General features: G+C 39.8%; 1 protein-coding gene across 1 annotated transcript; it reads left to right on the top strand.

Moving 5' to 3' along the window:
• The first annotated feature begins 5,069 nt into the window (after positions 1–5,069).
• ATP6V1G3 (ATPase H+ transporting V1 subunit G3) lies at positions 5,070–26,613 on the top strand. The gene is made up of 4 exons (XM_070749022.1): positions 5,070–5,087; positions 11,678–11,794; positions 23,606–23,706; positions 25,903–26,613. Exons 2-4 carry the CDS (start codon positions 11,713–11,715, stop codon positions 26,074–26,076), a joined length of 357 nt encoding a protein of 118 aa, XP_070605123.1. The 5' UTR covers positions 5,070–5,087; positions 11,678–11,712; the 3' UTR covers positions 26,077–26,613.
• Positions 26,614–27,644: the final 1,031 nt, after the last annotated feature.

The raw sequence follows: 27,644 nt of genomic DNA, 5'->3' as shown, positions 1-27,644 counted from the left end.
CCATCCAGTAACCACCCGATGCAGGTCTACCACATTATGGACACAATGTATGGGGTAAGAGGTGAAAGTCAGACACATGGACCAGGGCCCAGGGGTGGGCTCCTCTTACATTTTCCTACCAGTGCACTGTGTGCGCATTGTGATGTTTTGTGCGAGTGCATCCCCTAGTGCAAGTTTGCTTCCATCCATACACAGAAGAACGATTTCCCTTCTGTGTGTGCTCAGAGAGCCGAAAAATCACAGAAAACTAGAAAAAAAGATGGCGGCATGGACCCGCAAAGACAGCACCAGAGCTGTCATGCCAAAATTGTGCAATTGGCGGGCCACTACTGGAGCAGTGAACAAGACCACAGTAGGAACCTACCTCTGACATGGACCCATCATGGTCACAGGGCCAGGGGAGAGGGGAAGCCGGTTCTTCACAGTGCCTGAGGGCTGGGGGAGGCCTTTTCCAAAGGCCAATAGTGCCAGGGCCTCTATATTGCCAGGGGAGATTGTTCCATCATGACAATGAAGGCATGCTTATATAAACCCACCCTGCAACACTACTTCACTCTGGGAATCCAGAGTCTTACCCTCTTGCCAGATCTGGTAGGATTGGCAGAAATCATCAATGGTTCCTCGAAACATTTAAATATGTTAAAGGGTTAAATAAAGTTCAGGAGGGAAGTCTTTTTAATAGGAAAGTGAACACAAGAACAAGGGGGCACAATCTGAGGTTAGTTGGGGGAAAGATCAGAAGCAATGTGAGAAAAGATTATTTTATTGAAAGAGTAGTAGATGCTTGGAACAAACTTCCAACAGACACGGTTGGTAAATCCACAGTAACTAAATTTAAACATGCCTGGGATAAACATATATCCATCCTAAGATAAAATACAGGAAATAGTATACGGGCAGACTAGATGGACCATGAGGTCTTTTCCTGCTGTCAATCTTCTATGTTTCTATTTATTTATTTATTTATTGGATTTGTATGCCGCCCCTCTCCAGAGACATAGAAACATAGAAACATAGAAGTCTGACGGCAGAAAAAGACCTCATGGCCCATCGAGTCTGCCCTTATACTATTTTCTGTATTTTATCTTAGGATGGATATATGTTTATCCCAGGCATGTTTAAATTCAGTTACTGTGGATTTATCTACCACGTCTGCTGGAAGTTTGTTCCAAGGATCTACTACTCTTTCAGTAAAATAATATTTTCTCATGTTGCTCTTGATCTTTCCCCCAACTAACTTCAGATTGTGTCCCCTTGTTCTTGTGTATACTTTCCTATTAAAAACACTTTCCTCCTGGACCTTATTTAACCCTTTAATATATTTAAATGTTTCGATCATGTCCCCCCTTTTCCTTCTGTCCTCCAGACTATACAGATTGAGTTCATTAAGTCTTTCCTGATACGTTTTATGCTTAAGACCTTCCACCATTCTTGTAGCCCGTCTTTGGACCCGTTCAATTTTGTCAATATCTTTTTGTAGGTGAGGTCTCCAGAACTGAACACAGTATTCCAAATGTGGTCTCACCAGCATTCTATATAGCGGGATCATAATCTCCCTCTTCCTGCTTGTTATACCTCTAGCTATGCAGCCAAGCATCCTACTTGTTTTCCCTACCGCCTGACTGCACTGTTCACCCATTTTGAGACTGTCAGAAATCACTACCCCTAAATCCTTTTCTTTTGAAGTATTTGCTAACACAGAACTGCCAATACAATACTCAGATTGAGGATTCCTTTCCCCCAAGTGCATTATTTTACATTTGGAAACATTAAACTGCAGTTTCCATTGCTTTGACCATTTATCTAGTAAAGCTAAATCATTTACCATATTACAGACGCCTCCAGGAATATCAACCCTATTGCACACTTTAGAGTCATCGGCAAATAGGCAAACCTTCCCTACCAAACCTTCCCCTATGTCACTCACAAACATATTAAAAAGAATAGGACCCAGAACAGACCCTTGTGGCACACCGCTTGTAACCTGACTCTGCTCAGAATACTCGCCATTAACAATAACTCTTTGATGTCTACGCTTCAGCCAGCTGCAAATCCATTGAACTATCCAGGGATTAAGTCCAATCTTCACTAATTTATCTATCAGCTCTTTATGTGGAACCGTATCAAAGGCTTTGCTGAAGTCCAGGTAGGCAATATCCACGGCACCACCTTCATCCAACACCTTTGTGACATAGTCAAAGAAATCAATGAGATTAGTCTGACATGATTTGCCTTCAGTAAAGCCATGCTGATTTGGGTCCAATAAGTTATTGTTTTTTAGGTGCTGATTTATCCTCTTTTTGAGTAGAGTCTCCATCATTTTAACTACAACTGATGTCAAGCTAACTGGCCTGTAGTTACCAGCTTCTTCTCTACTGCCCTTCTTGTGAATAGGCACAACACTGGCCATTCTCCAATCCTCAGGAACTTCTCCTGTTAATAGACTTGCTGCCATCTATTGTTCACCTGAACCTGATAACCCTTTTGCAACAACTGTACAACAGAATGAAGAAGCTCTCAGTAGAGCTCAGCCCCATGCTAAAAAAATAGAAAAAAAAATTCCAAGAACCAAACAGGATGTGGTAGGAGCTAGTGACAGAAGGCATGAAAGACAAGTTAAGTAGAAATGCTGTTGTGAAAGATAAAATGAAAATGCAAAAATTCCACCAATTCTTTAGTTGACACAATAGGTGAAAAGAGTGATGTCTGCTTTCTCTGCCTAATACACTTAAATTTGCTTTAGAAAGAATCTGAGTTAAAACAAAAGCAGGTCCACTCTTAGAATCTCATTCTTAGAATCTCTCATGCATGCTGGCTTCCATTCTTTGGTTTTACAACTTTCTCAACAAAGAATCACCGTCTAAGCTGATTTTAACCAGGCTCACTTTAAAATTTGCTAATATGGAGAAGGATTGAATTCTGTGTAAAAGGAGAAGAAGAACTATTTCAAGATTGGTCCCCTGTCCAATTGGTCCAATTGTCCAATTGGTCCCCTGTCCAATTGGTCCCCTGTCCAATTGTCTCTCCTATATTTTATATATCTTTTCTCCCATCCATACATCCTTCCTCTACTCTTCATTGATGTATTCTATTCTCATATCTCTTCTTCTATCCCTTCCCTGATATTTACTACTACACGTTTTTATTCTCCTTAACTTTCAATTTGTATTGGACAAAATAATTTTTTTAAAAAATTGAGAAGAACCATTTCAAGAATTTGGATTATTTCACTCAAAACAGAAATATTTTGTCAGATGCTTGCAATAAGATCTTTTGAATTTTGGGGGAGGGAGTATTAATTTTGTACTGTTCATTATGTTTATCTCTTTGTATAAGTTGCAAAATAGCATACCTTAGCTATGATGGTTGGATTATTTTTTGGAGCTTTATGGGCTTTATCTCAGTATTTTTCCATGATAACTGAAGTCTTGTAAAACTCATCCAAAGCAGTAGAATTAGTGATTTGTGTTCTGAGTAGATCAATATGATTTATTTTATATTTTAATAAAAACAAGGTGCTAGTTATATGTTGGGCTGCTCAGGAAGCTATTTTAACATTGAATATTTGCATTTTGAGTGTTTTATATTTGAATTACAAATATTATTTTCTTTAATTAACATTTATTCAGGGGTTGTCTGCTTGGGGTTCACAAGAGTTCAGGAGAATATCTAGCTAAGATTCTGTACAGTTCGGAGAACCCCCCAAATCCCACTTCTGGCTGGCCCCACCCCCCCTGCACCATCCCTCCCAGGAATCCCCATGCAGCCCGTTTTGGATTCAGTAAATGCTGGGCGCAGGGGAAGGCTCGGGAGGGCAAAACATGGGCCTGCCAGAAGTTCAGGAAGGCTGGAAATGGGTCTGTTTCCAGCCTCCAGAAGTGCCTCTGGAGCTTTAAGCTTCTGGAGCCTGGGGAAGGCAAAAACGCCCCCTTCCCCCCACTGTGATGCAGGAGGCCAACTAGGCCATGCCCACCATGGCCCCACCCACTCAGCAACCAGGCAGAGAACCCCTTATTAAACATTTCGAAGCCCATCCCTGCAATTCATCTCTATGGGAGAAGGAGCTGATACTTTGAGTCCTTTGCCTCAATGCTGTATGACTGGAAAATGGCCCTATAACTTTTTTCCCCTTTATAATTTGAGTCAGTAATTGGGAAAAAACACACAGGATGTGGGTGACCCTTCATGTGCCAGAGTTACCAGAAGGATGACGTTAGAAATAGTACTTATGTGGTAGAAGTTAGAAGTTAGCTATTAGTAATAAGAATTACGCAGTGTCTGTTCCAAGGAATAGAAGGTTAGAGGCAGATTATGAAGATCCAGAGGCCTTCTTAAAACGGAAATTTGAACTCACCATCCTTCCTATGGGTTCTGCCTTGCCCTATTAACTTTGGTTACACCTTCCGTTTTCCTTTTGGGTGTCTTAGTATATTGCAAACCTAGCCAAGTTTCGTTTATTTATGATAAAATGTAATTTGTGTGTATCAAAACAAAAAGTGTAAATCCAAAGTAAACCTTTTGTTAGATTGCAACTAAAGAGCGCTTAAACAGTTTAGGAAATAAAAAACGTTTGTTCTCTTTTAGTCTCTGTGTTAATTCCACATTCTGAAAAATTAGCTAAACTGAAGGAAATAATTGGGAGAACAGCAAAGTATAGATATGTGCATGGGATAGGTCGTAGCATGGACTGCAACCACAAACCCGTGAGCTCAAGCTACCCACGCCAGTCACAGCCTCCACACACTGGTTTACCGGCTTATGCCACCCAAAGCCGGCTATCCAGGATATATTCAGGATATCCAACTAGGATCAGTGGTTGTTAGGAACAAATTATGTCTTATTTCCACTTAAAAGTGCCATTTGCACTTTTCCTCATCTAGGAAGAGACCCCAACATTTTACTCAGTAGTTTAGGCATATCCTAACTCCATTGTTTACTTGGTAATACACATTATCCATCTGTGTCATTTTTCCATCTTGTCATTCACAGCTACAGGGATTTTCAATCTGCTTGCCAAGAGCTGAAGGATAGAAAAAATGATATCCATCCTTTTATCTTTGCAAAGGTTCCTACATTTTGCTAATAAAGTAAGTAGCAGCTGGTTTCTCTCTCACTATTTCACTACCAGTAGACCAGCAGCAAAACTGTGTTCCTTTATAAATCTTTTGTTGTTGTTGTTTTATACTTTTCTCCAAAAAGTGTTAGATAATGAAGAACTCTCTATTGGTTTGTCCAGCCAACAACAGATTAAAAATCCAGTTTCTCAACTGTAGAAACTATAACAACAGTCAGTTTTTTGCTAATTGGGAAATCTACTTCTTTGGGCAATGACAGACTTTCATGTGATGCTCACAGACAGAATTCACCGAGATCCTGATTGCATAAAGTCAAGAAAGGAAGCGATTCCAGCTTGCCACAAGCTGAAATGCTTATTTGATTACTTGGCCACGTAAACAGAGCATAATGTGTGTGCGGGGGAGGGATACTCTATGTTTGTGTGCGTCTGTGTGCGCATGCACGTATATGAAGGCAAATGGTATGAATGGCAAAGCAATGGTGCATCTGCTCCTTAGCACATTGCCAGTTTCAGCAATAATGAAATAGTTCCAGGCTTGGCAACCAGTTCTAACAGGGGACATTTTTTAGAATTGAACAAAGGACAGGAAAACCAACAGCCTTTTAACTCCTAAGAAGCCAGAGAAACATTTAAAAAAAAACAACTCTTCTTCTAGTTGGAATAGTACTCCACCACAGGTCTTCTTCCTATGTTCTACCCTTAAGTGATAAATGCATGGTAGCTTGAGCAGAATGGAGTCTATTATTTGGCATTTGCAATCCTCTTTGAAAGATAATAATCTCATTTAATAACTGTTGGGATCCTTTCTACTGTTGGTTAGGAAAAAAAGAACAACTTGCCTAACAAATGACAAGAACTGTATATATTCAAACAGACACAAATCTGGTATTAAACCTTTCCTTCTTTTTCATTACATGCAAGAGACATTGATATGTACTTTAAAATTGGACTGGCTTTCTTAAAACCTCTTTATCTTGATTTATTCAATTCTTTCTTTTACCTATCTATAATTACAAATATTGGATATAAGGAATGAGCTGCAGAAAATATATCTAGTTCATAATCTCAATACAGATCTAATGTACACCCGCCCACTCCTTTCTTCCTTTTATTCTTTTCTTTCCCTTTCTTTTTTTTTCTTTCTTTTGTATGTTTGTATGTTCATAGACTTTTTTGTTTATTTGTCTTAGTATATTGTCAAAGTATATTGTTTAGACTATAATCTGACATGATTATTATCTTCTGTAACTTGGAATGTTTTTATTGTCAATTGCAACTATATATATTCATTGTATATTTGTAAATAAAATATTTTTAAAATGAAAAAAAAGACAAAAAAAAAGATAATAATCTCAGAAAGGGAGGAGAACACCTGGCAGAGATACCACAATTTTTCAAGACCCATTTGTACCTGGGATGTAGCAGTTGGGCTGCAAAAGCAAGTCACAGAGCATCTGTTGTCTTTTGTGCAATCTGAATAGGAAGCGGTTAAAAAGTTGTTTTTCTGTAGGGGCCTTCTGTATGTAGGAGAAAGTTTCTGCAATTGTGAGAAGACAGTCTTTAGGACAAGTGCCGTACTGATAAATTGGTTCTAAGGGAGAATCCAGAGAGCAGGAATGAGGTGTGGGCGGGGGGTGGATAGAGCTTTGGCTGGGCTGCTAAGTTTATATTTGGAAAGTAAGCCCACCAGTTGGTAGACCAACAAAAACAGATCGTTACAATTCACTTCTCTTTTGTTGCTTTGCATTTTTGGTTCCCAGAATAAGTGTCAGGAAAAGCCTATGTAGCTAAACAATGCCAGTTTGGCCTAGTGGTTATGGTACCAGGCTGGAAACCAGGAGGCTGTGAATTCTACTCCTGCCTTAGGCATGAAAGTCAGCTGGCTGATTCTGGACCAATCACTCTCCCTCAGCCTCATCCATGTCACACAGTTATTGCTGTGAAGAAAATAGGAGAAAGAAGGAATATTAGGTACAATGTGTTTGCTGCCTTGAGTTGACTCAGCCTTCCATCCTTCCATGGTGGATAAAATGAGGAGCCAGATTTCATCGGATGGGAAATAAGCACTCGGACACCGAGCTGGGAATAAAGGGTCACTTTATTAGATATTAACAGAAAGACCTGCAGGGGTCGCTAAATGGGGGTGTAATTTCCTGAACACAACATACTTGGGCAACCAATGGCATAACTCCATGCCTGGTCAGAGTGAGGCATGCCCCGCCTACACCCAGCCCATAAAGCCACGCCCAGCGTGTGGGAGGGCTCACCCTGCATGACCCGGAACCGGAAATGACGTAGGTGAGCCCCAAGGGCACCCCCTTCACACCGCTCCATCCATGGAGGAAGCATGAATTGTGCAGTGAAGGTGCCAATCATCTTACAAAAAATGCCCAAAGGAGAACACACAGTTGCTACTGATACCCTTTCCGCCCTGTTTCTGCCATATAGTGACCAATATAAGCATCAAATAGTGAAATCAAACTCTATTTACCAACAGATGCACCCCCTAACCATGATTCCATCTCGATCGCCCAGGATGGAGTAGGCCAAAAAACAATCTGAATAAATGTTCAGAGATTGCCAAAAATTCCTACTTGACCACCAATTGGGCGACCCATTGAACACCCTGGATTGAGCAGAGGGTGGGTGGGTGTCTGCAGGGTGGCATGCGGGCAAGGAGGCATGGGTGGTGCAACAGACCTTAAAATAAGACAATAGCCACGCCCACGCTTCCCGACAGTCCGTGCGGCCCACAAAGGATGCTGGGAGCTCTTGCACTACTGCGCGAGAGCTCCCCTGCAGCGATTGGTGCTGAGCTAATTCCCGCCTCTGCAAATGGCGGCCAGGTGTTTAATCCAGTGTTTTTCAACCAGTGTGCCGTGGCACACTAGTGTGCCGCGAGACATGGTCAGGTGTGCCGCGAAGCTCAGAGAGAGAAAGAAAACAAGAGAGAGAGAAAGAAAGAAAGAGAGAGAAAGAGAGAGAGAAAGCAAGCAAGAGAGAGAAAGAAAACAAGAGAGAAAGAAAGACAGAGAAAGAAAGCAAGAGAGAGAGAAAGAAAGAGAGAAAGAAAGAGAATAAGAGAGAAAGAAAGCAAGAGAGAGCAAGAGAGCAAGAAAGAAAGCAAGAGAGAGAGAGAGAAAGAGAGGGAGGGAGGGAAGGTGGGAGAGAGAAAGAAATAGAGGGAGGGAGGGAGGGAGAGAGAAATAGAGCAAAAAGAGGAAAGAAGGAAGAGAGAAAGAAAGAGGGATGGAGATAGAGAGAAAAAAAGAGGAAGGGAGAGAAAGAGGGAGGGAGAAATAGAGCGAAAGGAAGAGAAAAAAATTTTATCCAAACTTTTTTTAGCCCCTCCCCCCAATGTGCCCCATGGTTTTGTAAATGTAAAAAATGTGCCGCGGCTCAAAAATGGTTGAAAATCACTGGTTTAATCACCCGGCCTTTCAATTGTGGGGGCAATATGCTGGCTCTGTTAAAAAGTGCTATTGCTAACTTGCTGTTATGCCCTTTGTTAAAAGGGCACTATAAATAAATGTTTATTATTACTTATAAAGTAATAAAGGAAGAATTTTAAAAATCTAATAAATAAAAGCAGTTTTAGGATTTTAGATGTCCTACACTCTCATTTTCACTGTCAGAAGGAAGGAAGGAAGGAAGAAAGGAAGGAAGGAAGGAAGGAAGGAAGGTTCAATGAGATAAAAATAGATAAATATGCATCTTATTGTCTGTTCTCTCACAGATCTTGTGAACCACAAGAACCAGGTACTGAGTTAAGTTAACATTTCTTGACATAAAAGTTCACACTGACACATTCCACTCCTAAGGAAACCTAAAGAAGCGGGACAAAAATCTGTCTGCAAATATTTTTCATATTCTAATTTACTTCTTTATTCAAACATTGTGAAATGCATCCATCAGTCAAGATAAGCAACACAGTAATGGGTTGCAGCCAGTACAGCTGGGATCGGGGTTCAGGTAGCAGAAATTGAGATGTGCACGCATCTCCATGCACCTTCTGTGCATGCGCAGCAAGAAAAACCTCACGCAAGGACGCTCCTGTGTATGAGATTTTGCTGATGTTGGCATTCTTTTTGCTTCTGTGCATGCACGGAAGCAAAGAAATTGCCGAAGATTGGCAAAATTTCATGCATGAGAGCATACTTATGTGAGATTTCACTTGCTTCACATGCGCAGAAGCCAAATCTCATACCTATGGGTGTATGCATGCCCACCGGATGTGCATATGCATGCGATGATCCCAGAGAGTCCACTGATAGCGGCTGATAAGTGGAACCCCCGCCTGAACATGTAGCTCCCTACTTCCTATTTTGCTGTCTTCAAGTACAGTGGTGCCTCTACCTAAGAACTCCTCTACATACGAACTTTTCCAGATAAGAACCGGGTGTTCAAGATTTTTTTGCCTCTTCTCAAGAACAATTTTCCACTTACAAACCCGAGCCTCCGAAACTATCACCGGAAAAGGCAGGAAGAAGCCTCCATGGGGCCTCTCTAGGAATCTCCTGGGAGCAAACAGGGCCTCCCTGTGGTTTCCCCAATCACACACATTATTTGCTTTTACATTGATTCCTAGGGGGAAAATTGTTTCTTACAAACTTTTCTACTTGAGAACCTGATCACGGAACGAATTAAGTTTGTAAGTAGAGTTACTACTATATCACAATTATCCTGGCACAATACAGAAACAAAACTATCAAGGACATCTATGGGAGGAGAGTAAAAAAAAATCTAGTTTTTGAATGAAATAATGATATCAAAGCCTGTCTTTTTACATATATGTGGTTGTGGTTCTGACTCACTTTAATAGCACAATGTCCACTATTGTGCTATGTCTGGATGTACCCTAAGATAGTGGAGAGGAATTCAAAGTTTAAAATAGTATTTAAGTTTTCTTTCTTCCACTATGACTTCAGCACGCACCTCAGCACGGAGGTGGCTCAGGTGGCTCAAGCCATCCCGTGCCAGGGTGGTAATTACATATTGCTCCCGTGCCAGGGTGGTAATTACATATTGAAGAACATTGGTTAAAAACTAATGCTGTTCATCATAAGGAGATTCAAAGTTATGAACAGTTTTATTTATCCAGGCCTTCTTCGCAAACTAATCCTTACAGACCTCTGCAGAAGATCCAGTTAATGGGAGTTGAGGGAGAGGGAGAAGTGAAAATCACTCCACACTGGACTAGTCCTAGCTATGTGTGTTGTGTATGAAAATAGAATATGGAAATAGTTATGGAAATGGGTTAATATGCATTAACCGGATTGGATAAACCGCGGCCGGGAAATTCAAGAGGTGTCAAGCCACGCCTCTAGCGGAAAAAAGTTTAAAAAGAGCAGCACAGTCACGAGCCGGCTATTCTTGTCTTCTATTTTGTTACTGTTTATTCTTAGTTATTTTGTTACCGATTCCTAATTAAACAGATCGAGCTAGAATGGCATCCGTGATTATTGGCAATCTAACAATGTGTAACTGTAATTATTATGACCTTCAAAAAGCAAAACAAAAATGTCTAAATACATAGTATTTATATATCCTGTGTGCTTTGATGCACTTTTGAAAATCATGTTTACCTTTACAAAATAGGTATAAAAAATGTGTGTTGCTCATTTTGGTACTATTATTGTTTTATTAATAGAAATCAAGGGTATAAATTAAATATTAAATTAAATTAATTTAATAAATAAATTAAACAAGAGCCGGGGTGGCGCAGCAGGTAGAGTGCCGTACTGCAGGCCACTGAAGCTGACTGTAGATCTGAAGGTCAGCAGTTCAAATCTCATCACCGGCTCAAGGTTGACTCAGCCTTCCATCCTTCCAAGGTGGGTAAAATGAGGACCCGGATTGCGGGGGCAATATGCTGGCTCTGTTAAAAAGTGCTAATGCTAACATGTTGTAAGCTGCCCTGAGTCTAAGGAGAAGGGCGGCATAAAAATTGATTGATTGATTGATTGATTGATTGATTGATTGAATGAATGAATGAATGAATGTACAAGTGATTTTTTCTTTTTTAAAAATGCAAACAATACCAAATACTGAAATGGAAACTATGTCCTCATATGACCCATATATCCTGGCTTTTAATCCTAATAATAATAATCACCTTGGAGAACCTGATATGCTTAAATACTCGTACCTGCAATATGAAAGAAGGAGGTGGTGAATCAATAGCAATGATTGATATGCCTGTATTAATGGCAACTTCTGTGCAAAAAAAGATCTGCAAGTATTAAGCTGGGAAAAATCCAAGTGCTTTCTAAATTTTGCTTTACTCAAATCGTGCAGCTACCTTGATATTTTTAATCTAAACATCGCATAAATATTGCCATCAAACAGGGTTAGCAAAGGTTTTATCTTGACGGTTGCATATAAATTATGTGGAAGAGGGCAGCTATGGGGGATGGAGAAACTCCCTCGAACCAGTAGATTCACATCTTTGCACCTGCTTTTTGTTTTTCTCCATGGTTTTAATCTGGCTTTAGCCTGCAAAAAGACAGAGCGAAGTTTATGGTTTGATTATTGACACAACAGGAGAAATGTTGAATAAATATGCTGTTCTTGCCATAAAATCTTCTTCCTCCTTTGCAGTTGCCATAGGCATTTTGTGAACTCAAAGGGGCAAAATGACTAGCCAGTCTCAGGGAATACAGCAGCTTCTCCATGCAGAAAAGCGGGCCAAAGATAAGCTTGAAGAAGCCAAAAAAAGTAAGTTACCCCCTATGCTGAAACTCTGTTGAATCTCCAGAAATCTTTTGCCATATATAATTACAGCTACAAGGAAATGTTATAATATTTTTAAATGTTATTGTAGTTTTATCCCCCCCCCCATTGGGTTAATTTTTAAAACTACCTCCAATGTCTTGTTCTCATCATTTTAATAATTTGGTGTCTAGTTTCAGACCTGAATTAATGTGACTCAACAGTCATCCTTCTATTTACTTATATGGAATTACAGTATTCTACAACTTACATTGTTTTCTGGTTCTCTAATCAGAATTGTGTCTTCCATTTGGGGTCTATAATAGGGAGACTGAGATAATGTATGTGATATGTGTGTGTGAGTGAGAGTGGAATCATTTTTTTCCAACCATGCCATTATAATGTTCTATATTTTAATATTGGCTGCATCTCAGAACTAAAGGAATCATTGCCTTCTGTCTATTGGTTCACTATCATTTCCTATCAGCCTCAACCAAAAAGGCCAGTGGTTAGTAACAGTAGTTCTTGAAGGTCTTCCATATAAAGTAGACTTGTTTGAATTTCAAACATTATTTATCATTTTTTAACCCAGCTACTCATATTTTGTTAGTCTAATTACACTTTGGGGGTTTTGTTGAAAGTTACACAGTACATAAAACCTCATGCATTTTTATTCAGCAGCAGCTTCTACAAATTATTATTCATCCTTACACAAGATTTCATGTCTTGTTTCCTAAGATCTCTTTCTCTTTATTATATTGGGCCCCATCAGCAGCTCTGCATTTCCTACCAGGACTTTTTAAAGATTTTTGTCAATTAAATTGATTCATTTCCATGAAACTGGATTTTGCTGTTACTCATTTCAGAGTCTTTCATTCACTTCCTTAAGCTTCTACAAAGAGGTATTTTGAAAAATTCCATCTTTATGAAAACCTGATAATCTGCCCTGCCTTTATTTTAGGTTCTAATGCGCTGTTAGGGATATAATTATCTTTAATACAAACAGTTCCACGTAGTGGGGAAGTTGGTGGCCCATCATCAGTGTTCCCTCTAATTTTTTTTTTGGGGGGGGGGGGCAGGGGCGGAAAGGTATAGTGTCTGAGCGGCAGTCCCTTGGGGGCTGGGCAGCACAGAAATAATAAATAAATAAACAAACAAACAAATAAATAAATAAACAAAAAACCCACCCTGTTTTGCCTCAGAGAATTTCAAAATAAAATACTGTACTGTGTGTCTATAACAGTGAGCTCATAATAGGGCAACTCTATCAATATCAAAATGCCACTTAAATAGTGGAGCTAGTTTCAAACTAGATTTTGATTTTCTTTCTCTCTTCCTTACTCCCATTCTTTTTCTTTCTCTTTTCCTTCCTCTCTTTTTTCTATCTGTTTCTCTCTCTTCCTCTCTTCCTCTCTCTCCCCTTCCCTCTCACTCTTTCCCTCTCGGCTTCTGGGCAGGTTTGGAAAACTCTGAGTTGATGATGATTTTTAAGTGAGCAATTGCTCACTGCTCAGCTTAGAGGGAACTATGCCCATCATTCCAAACACTGAATTCCAGTCCTTCCTTGGCATGAAAGCTAGTTAAGTGATTTTGAGCCAGTTTTTCTTTTTCAGCCCAATCCACCTCACAGACTGTGGAGAAATGGGTAGCAGAAGTATTATGTACAACAGGGGTGGGTTCTAACTTACCTTACCTAAAATACCTTACCTTGTTGTGAGCGCATGCGCAGTGCCGGAAACCCAGCTTCTGTATGTGCACAGAAGGCAAAAACAAGATGGTGGCACCTACAGAGCCACCTAGAGACCAGGTTTGGGGACATGGCCAGCCAGCCATCACTCCCAGTTTGGTGAGCAGAGCGAAATTCCCACTACTGGTTCAACAGACCCAGTCCAAACCAAGAGCAACCCACCTCTGATGTACACCATACTGAGTTGTATAAAATATAATATGGAATATAAATGTAGTAAGAAAGGAAATAATCTTTTGGATTACGGAGAGGGGCAGCATACAAATCTAATAAATAATAATAATAATAATAATAATAATAATTTATTTTATTTATTTTTATTTATTTATTTTATTTGTCATACAAATATAGCATTGTATTGCAGTATGTTTAACATAATATAAGTATAAAGTAGAGATAGAAAAGATAAAAAGACATTAGGACAGGAATGGTATTTTTATCTGAATTCACACACACACACACACAAAAATTCCAAAGAAAAATCTATAAAGAGTGGACTCTGCAATATGGACTTTGAATTAAAGGATATTTTTCAAGCTGTGTTTCATGACAAAGTGTTCAAAAGTTAGTTTGCAAATCTCAGTCATGTAGATGTACTGCAATGGTGACATTGTGTGTCTTATGGAGATGCATGGGTGCTTTCCAAAAACAAACAAAATGAAAGAGAATAAACATTCAGAGGTGACACCCATAATACCGACCTTAATTGCAAAGTATCTGAGAAGTCTGTGGGAGTTCAAGCAACCAAAAGCAATTATCAGTAATCTAACGAATAACTTCCCACACTTCCATTACAGTCCAGTGAAGATACCTTCCTATAAAGCCTTTACATATCTTACATGGGCACATGAACAGCAGTAATAAACACCATACAAAATATGAAGGCTAAAATCCAGAAGAAACTAATCACCATCAAACTTAATTATGGTCAAAGTTCAGCATAACAAAGGTGGGTTACAAGGAAATTAAAAGCATTAAAAATACAAAAATTAAATTACATAAAACCTTAAAATATTTTTAAAATCTAAAAAGAATCTTTAAATCTCTAAAAAGAGGAACAAAAATGATAAATTAAAATTAAAAATGGCAAACTGAACCTATTTAATACAAATACTGCTATGAATCTAATGCAACACAGCCGGGGCAAATTCCCATTCCCAACGCTAGCAGTTTGCTGTGCATTCAGGTCACTTCTGTATGCGTGCGTGCGCATGCATACCAACATATTTTTGCTACTGCGCATGTACAGAAAGCAAAATCTTGTGAGGGGATGCATACAAGAAATTTTGGTGGTTTTTTGCTTCCGTGGAAGCAAAAAATCACCAAAATCTCACATATGACCCTCCACTCATGAGATTCTGCTTCCTGCACATGCGCAGAAGCAAAAACATGCTGGGATGTGCATGCGCACACACACACATACAGCTGCGTGCGCAGCGTAATTTTCACTACTGGTACGCTGTCCTTATCCATAGCAGTAGCAATCCAATAATGCAGTACAGGATATAATAACAATTTAGGTCAGTGATGGTGAACCTTTTTGACATCGAGTGCTGAAAAGGTTGCATGGAAACATTTTGTGCATTTATTTATTTATTTATTTATTTATTCATTCATTCATTCATTCATTCATTTATTGGATTTGTATGCCGCCCCTCTCCGCAGACTCGGGGCGGCATACTTTTCAAGGCCGTGCTCTGGAAAAGGCTGAACTTTCAGTTCTAGCATGCATGTATGCCCAGCAATCAGCTAGCCAGCACATACGTGCAGGCTGGTTTCCAGCATTCCCATGTACGCAAGGTGGTCGTGCTCCAGAAAAGCAGAACTTCTGGGTTCTGCCACGCATGCACACATGGACAGCTGATCAGCACTGTTGCCCACATGGACAGCTGATCATCATGTGCGCAGGCACACCAGAAATCCGGAAGACAAACAGGAAAGGTGGTGCATGCCAGGCAACATAGCTTCACATGCCACTTTGGGCACACATGCCATAGGTTCGCCATCACAGGTCTAGAACACAATCTCATGAGCTCTGAGAAAAGAGGCAGTGTTTCCTAATATTTTTTTTAGGAAACAAGATAGCAGTTTTAGACTGTACTCCAAGCTACAGTGATGTTTCCCCCCGTTTTTTCTAAAAAGAGCAGCTTTTTGATTAGCAGCTGGCAAGTCTGTGCCAATTGTTTTTGTCAATTAAATTGGTTTCATTTCCATGAAATGAGTTATGCTATTGCTCTTCTAGCAACAACAATAATATTAGGCTTATATACCACTTCATAGTGCTTTACAGCACTCTCTTTAAGCCAGGGGTGAAAAACTCAAGGATCATGGATGTGGTCTGGTCTACCCACGTTACTTCAGCCTGGCCTACCCAATGCAAAGGATAAACACGCTAGAAGTTTGCAAGTGGAGTCCAGCTGGCCACATCTACCCAGTTGGCCACACCCAGTGAGTGGTATCAAGCTGGCCTAATCCACCCAGTCAGCCACGCCTGCCCATCCCCCCAAGGTCAACAATAGCTCTGGTGTGTCCCTAAATGAAATTGGCACTCCTGCTCTAAGCGGTTTATGGAGTAGGCAAATTGCCCTCAACAATCTGCGTCCTCATTTTACTGACCTTGGAATGATGGCAGGCTGAGTCAGCCTTGAGCCTTCCAGGATCAGACTACTTCTGTCTCTTGTAGCTCTTTTATTGTATTTATTAGATTTGTATGCCGCCCCTCTCCCGAAGACTTTTATCTCCTACATTCTTCCTTAAGCTTCTATGAAGATGCATTTAAATAATTTCATCTTGTTATATGGCTTCCTGCTCGAGCAGGGGTATTGGACTAGAAGACCTCCCTTCCAGTCTATTATTCCATTGCCTTTGTGAAACAGAAAATCTGAACTATCTTTAAAGGTGGTTGGCGATATAATTATCTTTAAAACAGACAATTTGCATCAGATTAGAAACTGGGAGACCATGAATTATAGATCCACTTAGGCACAAAGCTAGCTAGGTGACCTTGGGCCAGTAACTCTCTGTCTTACCAAATAAAAACCTGCAGGCAGTTGCCAGGAATCAAGGCACACACCTGCAAACCTGTGCCATAAGCCAAAGCTACTTTTTCTGCATTTCAGGAAATACCAGTTCCAGGATACTCTGAACCAGTTCAAAGAGGTACACTCTGCTTGCTCTCCCACCAGCAAGATTTAGTTGCAATGTGAAACAGGTTTGACATCCTTGAACTGGAAAATTGAAAACATGCCTCTCACGTTCATAAGAATAGGTTTGTTTCTTGTTGGTGCTGAAGACAAAGAAGGAAATCTCCCTCTCCGTCTCATCCTGTCCCTCCCCCCAAATACTTACAAAACTTATTTAGATAGCTTTCACAGCCTACTGAAAATCAGCTTTGTGTGCATTGGCTTCTCCAGTTTAAGATGATGCCTCTCTCTCTCTCTCCTTTTCCCTCTCTCACTCCCCCCCTCTCTCTCATACACACACACAGACACATGCACTCATGTTTATCTTTTCAAAATTATTTCTAAAAAAGAAAACATTATAAACTGGCTGACCAACTGCATTCAATGTGTAGTACTCAGTGGAGCATGGAGGGAAGTTTGCAGTGGAGTACCCCAAGGCTCTGTTTTAGGCTCAGTACTCTTCAACATCTTCCTCAATGACTGATTTGCAAATGACACCAAACTGGCAGGAATAGCCAATATTCCAGAAGACAGGCTCAATATAAAAGAGGATCTTGACAGACTTGAACATTGGGTGCTATCTAATAAAATGAAACTCAATTGTGACAAAAGCAAGGTTCTACATTTAGGCAAGAAAAACAAAATGCTCAGGTACAGTATATGTGATACTTTGCTCAACAGTAGTAACTGTGAGAGGAGTTCCCAACTTCCCAAATGTGATTTTGTACTGTTTAGCAGAATTATGTTTAGTATAAATATGATAGATCTTCCATTCGCCCAATCCTTCAAAAGAAAACCATAAGGTCATGTCAAATATAATCAATTAAAACATATCAACGACAAACTTATGAAGAGATTATAAAGAAGTGTGGATTTCTTATGAGACGGCATTTTTGACAGGACATACTTCCTATGGCAGCCATTTTATGAATAAAGGCAACCATTTTATAAGAAAGCCCACAAATTGTTTTTAAAATTCTAAATTTGCCCACCAGACACAAAGTCGTCCAAGTATTATTTTTTAAGAAAAAGCAAATGACCCTTTAGGGTTCAAAATACATTTAAAAGATGCTATAGATTTGATTATTCTAGAATGTTTTATATTGCAATTTTTTAAAAAGTGAGCTATGCTGATTTCTTATTCTACTTTATCTTCTGTTTCAATGCCATGAGTAGCTTTATTTATGTTAGCTGCGATAGGGAGTCAAGCAACATTTTCAGTATGCCAAAAACCCAAGTCTTTGTCCCCAACTGTCTTAGTTTTCCTTACTTTTTGCAGTAGTGTGGTATGACAGCTCTTCCTCCACTTTTCTAAAAACTTGGTTTTGATGGCATTGCTTCTGATTGACATGACACCAGACACAGTGCTGTATTGCCTTTTTATGGAGACAGGATCCCCTCAGCAGAGGAAAGTTTAATCTAAATTCTGTCAGAAGAGATAAATGTGAATACAGGACACAGACTACATCTAACTGCAGATATTGGCTAATTCCCTCATTACACCACTGAAACCTGGAACAACTTACCTCATATGCTTTGTCACAAATAACTATGACTGATTAGTTCCTATATCCACACCTGGATGTTACCTGGAATGCAAAAGTATACTTGCATTATCACCTCCTCCGTAGTATGAAACTATTCAAGATGTATAGTCTGGGCTATTTGCAAAGCAAGTTGAATATTTGAAACTTTTGGATGTCATTCCTAATGGTGGGTCTTTGCTGTTATAAGTATAAAGTACACAGAATACCACCAATCACTCTAAAATTCTTCAGAAGCTGTGTTTTTTATTTAGGATGTGATTATTGGATACATACATTAATAGTCAAATGTCAAGAACTGGAGAAGAGTATAACATAAGTAGGGGGGGATCAATACTTTCAGAATGGTTCTAATCACCCTCTTTTTCTTATCTAAATTAGACAGAAATGGAATCTCTGTATAAAAATATTATTTTTTTCTCCTTCTGGCTTGTCTTCTAGAACTTGTCCAGGCACAGTTACTCCTTTAATTGTTTCAATATTTTCCTAAATTCATTTATTTATTTATTGGATTTGTATGCCGCCCCTCTCCGGAGACTCGGAGACTCATGTCTTTCCAGTCTGCTTAAAATGGGATGTACTTTAGCATCTGAAAAAGGGCTTTCTCTTCTGTGTACTGTGTCCATATGGAGCTTAACAACCTCATAGGATTTGTTTTAACACTTCAATCTTAGGTAGAATTATTAATCCAAATAAATGCATAAATACCTAAATACCTGACTAAACTGAAAGGGATTTGCAAGACTATGTTAAGCATTATTCTAATCCTTTAGAATCAGTTGATTATCATTATTTTCATATTACCCTTATTATGAAATGAGTCACTCGGCTTTGATGTTACCTTTTCCTTCATGTTTACAATGTGTTAGTACTTGAAATGTGCTGTAATATTCCCACCCACCTTTCCATCTAGCAAACTGTAGTGAAAAGGAGGCGGAAACTCAATAACTGCAAATACTGCAATTTAGGGAACTGAGATGTAACATGATATTGGTTTGGAGTTTAACAAAATTCAATTGTTGTGAACTGAAGGATTCCTGTCAGCAAATCAGTAAGGCAAATCTTGGAGAATGATGCCTTTCCTTGACAACAGCATCTACAATCTGTTCTCTGACTATTGCAAAAAAACAAAAAGAAAATACTTGATTTAAAGTTCAGGTCATACAAGAAGTTGTCCATATTTCAACGAGCAATGCTCTATGGCTGTCAATCTTTTTCAGTAAGGAAATCTGGGAGCATTTGATTGTTTATGTGAGAGTAAGTAAACACAATATTTCTGATCCTAAAGTCAGTATATAATAATAATAATAATAATAATAATAATAATAATAATAATAATAATAATAGACAACAACTCTGGCATAAGCCCGTGAAAGTGGTCCCAGTAGTACTTGGCACGCTGGGCGCAGTACCAAAGGATCTCGGCTGACATTTGAAAAGCATCGGAATTGACAAAATCTCCATCTGTCAATTGCAAAAGGCCGCTTTACTGGGATTGGCAAACATAATTCGCCGCTACATCACACAGTCCTAGGTGCTTGGGAAGCGCCCGACTGGTGATGAAATACGAAATCCAGCATAGTGATCTCGTTTGCTGTGTTGTACTGACATAATAATAATAATATAATAATAATAATAATAATAATAATAATAATAATAATAATAATAATAATAATATAAAATAATAATAATAATAATAATAATAATAATAATAATAATAATAATAATAATAATAATAATAATAATAAAAAATAACAAAAAGGAATGTAAATGTTCTCCCTATAACTAGCACATAAAGAACAGAGAAGGAAGACTCCGAAGACAATTGTGCTTGGTCTATTAAGGCTATTTATCCATAGCCTTAAAAAAGTAGATTTGCTAAAATATATACATTCATTTAGAAGTCCATGATTTGTATAAATTAGGCAGATAAATAAGATTCCTTTTGATTGGATTGAAAAAAGAGAGAGAGAGAGAGAGATTCAAAATGCAAGATTCAAACATGCTTATTAATTTCATGGCTGTACTTAGTAGATGGATATATGCATTGTGATATGGAGACACTATACCTAATGAGACATCAGAATAGTGTTCTGCCCTCATTTGTAGAGCATTGTATATGATATTCATATGAGCATTTATGTGGATTTACTTTTCTTCTTTTAATATATCCATTAACTTTTGTTTGGCAATGAATTAAGAATAGGCTTATAAGTCATAGTGGGATTCACTTACCTTCCCTGCCGGTTCGCAAATGTGAGTGTGCGCACATGAACACAGCTTCCTGCACTTGTGCAGTGCTTGCGCATTACATTGGGGTGGGTGGGCAGAGCTTCCCACAGTTGCTGCTACTGGTTCACATGATCCAAAGAGAACCGGCTGAGTACCACCACTGCTTGTAGTGGAATGTGTGTATGACCTTGGGAAATGAGGGGAAGGCACAGAGGTGGAATTCTACTGGTTCCAACAGGTTTGCTAGAACTGGTTGTTAACTTTCTAAGCAGTTCAGAGAATTGGTTGTTAGAAGAAGTCTCCTTTTATTTCCCCCCACACACACTTTACAGGGTTAATCCTGTAAGGAATTACAACATTCTGGTATTGTTTCTGTTGTGGTTAGCTCTGGCCCAGCTCCTGCCCCAAGGACTGTGGATGTGGGGGAGACATCCACATGCTGCAGGCCTGTTTTGCCCCCGGTGGAATCTGAAGATGAAGGCTCCTCTGACCAAGAAGACATGAGTGACAGGGAGGAGGAGAGTGTGGCAGACAGCTCAGAAGGAGATTAATTATCTCTCTCCTCCTTGGATTCAGAACAATAGTTAATGATACAGCCACGCATGAAGAGAGCGATGCATAGGCAACAACAACTGAGAGATTATTATCAAAGAAAGTGAGGCCACCTGTGGTTGGGTGGGGCTGTGGTAATTAGTGAGGCTGCTATAAATAGCAGCCTGTGGGTTTGGCCATTGTGGAGGATTATCTGATCGTTGTGTTTTGTGACTGCTTTACTGACTTTGACCTTTTGTGTGCTGATTTTTCCCCGCTTTGAAACTAAACCAGAGCAAAGTGTGTTTTACTTTGTGAAAGAAGAAGGACTGTGAATTGCCTCACAGCTGCAAACTAAGTATCACAGAACTGATAAGGGACTTGTACAAATTACCAGTTTGTTTGGAGACGAGTGCTCTTTGCTATACCAAAAGAGGGCTTAGTTTAAGTGAATTTTCATTATAAAGAACATTGTTTTGAATTTTCAAACGTGTGTGTGTCTGAAATTTGTACCTGTGAATTTTTGGGAGGAGTCTACCAGAGAGCCCGACAGAACAGTTTCTATAGCCTAATCCCATGATGGCAAACCTATGGCACGTGTGCCAGAAGTGGCACACAGAGCCATCTCCCTTTGCTCTTCCAGGTTCCGGTGCACAGACAGCTGATCTTCAGGCACTCAGGAGTACCAGAAACCGATAGAACAGTCATCTGGTGCACATGCACTTGCTGGGAAGATGATCCTCCTGTTTCTGGTGTGTGCATTCACACTGGCCACTTAGCCTGGTATCTGGCACACATGCCTGAGAAGAACAGCTCATATGCCCAAAGACCCGGGTACAGGATCCCGGCTGTCACTTCCTAAGGGAGCAGAGCTGTCAGTCAGGACCAGCTGGCTAAGGTTTCCCAGCCTCCCTGCCTGAGCGGGTTTCTTGCGTGGCCCCAGCCCTCCAGCCTACAGCAATATGGGTCCGCAGTCCAGAGCATCTCGTCAGCTCGGGCACCCCAGAAGAGAAGCAGCAAGTGGCAGAATGAGAATCACTGTGCAGCCCTAGAAGAGCAACAGCGGCAGGATTTCTTGTTCCCTGTGGCTGGAAGTGGGGGGATTTCTCCTCTAGCATACCAGGCACAAGTGAGAAATCCCACCCACCTCTTCCAGTCACCCCTGTTGCTCTCGTAGGGCTGCCGCTTGCAGCCAGGATTCTGGAGGAGAAATCCCTCCCTTCCAGCCACAGAGAACAAGTCAGTGCAGCCCCCACTTCTCCCAAGGAAGTGCACTCATTTCGCAGCAGGCAGGTCTCTTACAGATGTCCCTTTGGCAGGGATTCCACTTCTGCTGCAGCATTGCTTGTTCCGGTAGCTGGAAGGGGGGGATTTCTTCGGAGAGGGGTGGCATACAAATCTAATAAATTATTATTATTATTATTATTATTATTATTATTATTATTATTATTATTATTATTATTATCCTCTAGCATCCCGGTCACAAGTAGTAGGGTGCTTGTTCTTGGTAGCTGGAAGGGGGAGATTTCTCCTCCGGCACCCCAACCACAAGCAAGAAATGGCTCCCTCCCTGTGTAATATCATCCTCATTAATTAGCCCCCATTTTGACACATTTTCTTAAGACACTGAAAACCTAATTATGTCAATAGGTCTGGGGACCTCAGAATGAGATTAAGTGCCTTTTTTGATTGTTGATTGTTATTGGGTTGTTGTTGTTTTATTATTTTTGTATTGAGCTTTTAACAGCAGTAAACAGTCCAAGTGTGAGTTGGATGGCTATATACATTTTTGAATGACTGAATGTGACAAGGAAATTGGGTCATTCTATATAAGATGATTATGACAGAGACAAGTGCCCTTGAGATCATTCTGATTCAAAGCTTCCCAACATTCTAAGAAATTAGGAGAAATATATTTTTTTAAAAGAGTATTAAGCAGTGATCAACAAAACAGAGACCTTCCCTCCCCGAATAAAAAAGAGTAATGCCTTTCTCCAAATCTCTCCAGTAGAAGCCAAAATGAATTATGACATAATTCCTGACTATATGGCATTCAGACTCTACATATTAGAAAAGAGTAGGGTAGGGTAGGGTACAATATAATATTATATAATGGAATGGAATGGAATGGAATGGAATGGAATGGAATAGAATAGAATACAATAGAATACAATAGAATAGAATACAATAGCATAGCATAGCATAGCATAGCATAGAACAGAACAGAACAGAATATAATTCTTTATTGGCCAAGTGATTGGACGCACAAGGAATTTGTCATGGTGCCTATGCATAATTTATTGATGTATAATTTTAAAAGTTATAAGGTTGTAGACAGCATCTTGGCAGGAGAAATTTGGCAGTAAGATTTATTCTGCAGTAAAGAGAAAGCAGAAGAAATGTAAGAAAGTTAAGTTTGAGGTTCTTGTCTGGGTTGTGCTGAAGGAAAGGAGATAACAAACTAAGTGTTCTTGAACTAAAGAGGGATTGAATATTAATATTATCTGTCCTCCTGCAGTAAATAAATGATATGTACAAAATAATACAATTAAAATGCCATGGGTTTTTTTGTTTTTTTCAGGAAAAGGAAAACGATTGAAGCAAGCCAAGGAAGAAGCCATAGCAGAGATAGACCACTATAGGCTCCACAGAGAAAAAGATTTCAGAGGGAAGCATTCCAAAGTAAGTAAGAATATCAAGGGAAAATTAGATCATTGCAATATCTCTAGTTTGAAGTCCTCCAGATATTTCTGACTAGTACATGGGCCATGCTAGCTAGGATTGATGCAGTGATGGGCTACCAAAATTTTTACTACCACACTGTGGGCATGGCTTATGCATTTTGTTTCAACATCTTTCAGTGCAAATTGAGTGCCCTGGGGTGGAGCTCCATTTTCACTACCCCACTGCATTCCTCCTCCCCCACCATCCAGGCAGTAGTCCACCCCTGATTATCTACTATATAAAGTGTATGTGCACACACGGATGCAAAGCTCTTCTAAAATTATACACATTCAACTGCATTTGCTGCAATAGGAAAAACATATCCAGAGCCCAGAAGGGAAAAGGGGGGGGGGATCAAAATTTTACTACCGGTAGTGCATACCCGTAGGAGCCTATCACTGGGTTGATGGCAGATGAAATGAAGTATCTGAAATCACAAATTTACAGAGACCATTCTAGCCAGCCATCTCAACTGATTGAAACATTGAGCTTTTGAAATTAGGTTACCTATATCTCAAAGGACAATGTGATCCCTGGCTGAGAATTAAGTGCATAAGAACCCACTGTTTCTATGCACTAAAGAAATAAATGAATAGAAAATTTAACCCTATATCTATTATCGTTCATGTTAATCATTCCTGAAGGTCTCCTCTGAAAAAAATAAAGAATGATGAAAGGATTTGCCCATATATTTGGCAGCAATTCTCAAATATTCTGTACCCAAGTACTCAGAATTCTGTAAGGTTAAAATATTTACATTTATGTGAAAAGGAAGCACAAAACTGAAAGAAAGGAGTCACAATTTGGAATGTATGCATCTGTTTATAACTGTGATGCAGCGAACGTATGACATGTGTGCCACAACTGGCACACAAAGTCCTTTCTGCAGGCACGTGAGCCATTGACCAATTCAGCTCCATTGTACCAGTGCCTTTCACTGGCCAGCTAATTTTTGGGTCAGAAAACTCAGACTTTCTGCTCACTTTATGTCACTGGTGCCTTCCCAGATCTCTGGAGATTTCACCCCAGTGTTGTTTGACCAGCAAGACTTTCTCCTCCCCTCCCCTACCAGCTCCATTGGGGAAGAGATTTCCCCAAAAGAAGCTGGGAGGAGGGAAGCCTCTTTCCCCAAATGGAGCTGGGGGAGAAGCCTCTTTGCCAAAGGATCTGGGAGAGAGGGGAAGCCTTGCATGGCCAAACAATGCTGAGATGGAATCTCCAGAGACCTGGGAAGGCACCAGTGGTATAAAGTGAGGAGAAAGCCTGAGCTTGTCTGACCTGAAAATCAGCTGGCCAGTGGGAGGCACTGGCACATGCGCAGTGGAGCTGAGCTGGTCAATGGCTCATGTGCCTGCAGAGAAGGCTCCGCATACCACTCGTGGCGCATGTGCTATAGGTTTTATTTATTTATTTGTTTGTTTGTTTGTTTATTAGAGTTGTATGCCGCCCCTCTCCGGGGACTCGGAGCGGCTCACAACAGGAATATAAAATACAAATCCAATGATTAAAAACAAAACAGTTAAAACCCCTTGATTAAAAACACTCATATAACCTAAACAAACCATACATAAAACGAAGCGGCCGAGGGGAATCAATTTCCCCAGGCCTGGTGACAAAGGTGGGTTTTTAGGAGTTTTAGAAAGGCAAGGAGGGTGAGGGCAGTCCTAATCTCTGGGGAATTTGATTCCAAGTGTCGGGGCCGCCACAGAGAAGGCTCTTCCCCTTCAGATTGTGCAGAATGCAGCTGCGAGAGCAATCATGGGCGTTCCCAGATATGCCCATGTCACATCAACACTCCGCAGTCTGCATTGGTTGCCGATCAGTTTCCAGTCACAAATCAAAGTGTTGGTTATGACCTATAAAGCCCTTCGTGGCATCGGATCAAAATACCTTCGGAACCGCCTTCTGTCGCATGAATCCCAGTGACTGATTAGGTCCCACAGAGTTGGCCTTCTCCGGGTCCCATCGACAAAACAATGCCATCTGGTGGGACCCAGGTAGCCCCATGTAGAGAACGTTACAGTAGTCGAACCTCGAGGTGAGGTTTGCCATCACGGGATAGAAATCACAACCTGAGAATAGCACGAGCTGTTTTGAAACTTCCGTAGATGTTTCTGTTTACTTGACATATTATACCCTGTTTTGTCTTTGCAGATAATGGGCTCTCATGATAATCTGTCATCAAAAATAGATGAAGAAACTGCAGCAAAGATCCGAGGCCTCACTAATAATTACCACAAGAACAGAGAGAATGTACTTGGTCATCTATTAGGCAAAGTGTACAACATCAATCCTGATATCCATCCAAATTATACATATACAATTTAAATCCCAATGGAAATGTTTCAAAAGAATCGCTACTCACAGAATGAGGCAGCCTAATAAAGATGGCAGATTGGGAACCATCACTATATATTAGCTTGTTATCAATTATAATTTTATCACCAGCAAAGACCGAACAAGAATCCACTTGGATTCTTCTGTTTTCAACAGCCAAATTGTTACACATAATTTTACTACATTTTTTTTTAAAAAAATATTACTTTCTGCATTCCAGATGGATATATAATATAATCTCAAAGCTGAAGCATATTCTTGAGCATAATATTTGTAATTTGACCAGCTTTTATAGGCAGCTCTCTGGCAATGTAGATTTTTACCCTCACTTATATTTTGTTTTTGGAGCAAAGATTGTATCACTTAAATATGGGCAAAAACAGAGAAAAAAATGGTTTGACACCAGCAGCTTTTAAGTGGGTGTCTTTTTTTCTTCTGATGTTCTCTGCTGCTTGGGAAGTATTTTGTCATATGGCTTGTTGTAGGAAATCTGTTTGTCTCAATATGTGGTGTTTTTAAATAACTAAGTATACAATAAATAATATATATTATTAGACTTAACATTAACCATGTGTCTCTAGGGTGGTACATATGGGGAAACTATAGTCATACTTACAGGACGCCTTTACATATCAGATATACGACAATTGTCCCAAATTGTCTTGGAATTAGAATTTCTGTCCGTGAGTTGGTATTTGGCCAAAATAACCTTTTCCGTCATTCATAGTATCAAAAACACATTTGCTTGGTTATAGCAAAGGTAGACACCAAGCAACACCTCTGAAATAAATAAGAATCCTGTTCACAGGATAGATTAACGGTAGGCTTCAACTTCACAAACAGGGATAAGCAGTTCCATTATTAAGGCTAACTTCAGCCAAGTGAATGGCCAGTCTTTATCAGAAATGAGCTGAGCTTGCATTATAATAAATATTTATCTGGGAGTAAGCTCTGGAAAAGAAATAACTATAGACTTTCATAATCAAGAACATTCAAAAAGATGAGTTTCTTCTCCTTTTATTTTTCCTTTTGTTCTGCCGGGCTCTCTGATAGGAGCCTCCCGAAAATTCAAGGGTACAAATTTCAGACACACACACGTTTGAAAATTCAAAACAATATTCTTTATCACAAAATTCAAAACAAACAAAGCACTCTTTTTGTATTGCAAAGAGCACTCTTCCCAAAACAACCAGGTAGTCTGTACAATTTCCCTTAAGCAATCATTAAGTACTTAGTTAGCAGCTGTGAAGAAACTTCACACCCCTTCTTCTTCCAACAAAGTGAGACACACACACACGTTGCTCTGCTTTGGTTTCAAAAGCGTGAAAAAGCAACAAAGTCCAGCAACCCAAGTTTCCTGACGAACTCCGATCAGATATTCTTCCACCACGGCTAAACTCACATGTTGCTATTTATATCAGCAGCCCTAATTACTGGAGCCCCACCCAAACACAGGTGGCCTCTCTTATTTCCTGTAATACGTTCTTAATTGGTCTCTTCTATGCATAATTCTGCGCTTGCATGGGTCCAAAATGTCATCATCTGAATCAAGGGAAGAT

Source organism: Erythrolamprus reginae, chromosome 3 (genome assembly GCF_031021105.1).
Source record: "Erythrolamprus reginae isolate rEryReg1 chromosome 3, rEryReg1.hap1, whole genome shotgun sequence".
Lineage (NCBI taxonomy): Eukaryota > Metazoa > Chordata > Lepidosauria > Squamata > Dipsadidae > Erythrolamprus > Erythrolamprus reginae.
This window is presented reverse-complemented; position numbering and strand designations above follow the sequence as displayed.

Excerpts from the sequence above, each read along its gene's own strand:
- ATP6V1G3 (XM_070749022.1), top strand. The coding sequence starts at position 11,713 with ATGACTAGCCAGTCTCAGGGAATACAGCAGCTTCTCCATGCAGAAAAG. Across the intron at positions 11,795-23,605 it reads GCTTGAAGAAGCCAAAAAAA|GAAAAGGAAAACGATTGAAG; the intron begins GTAAGTTACCCC and ends TGTTTTTTTCAG. Across the intron at positions 23,707-25,902 it reads TCAGAGGGAAGCATTCCAAA|ATAATGGGCTCTCATGATAA; the intron begins GTAAGTAAGAAT and ends TTGTCTTTGCAG.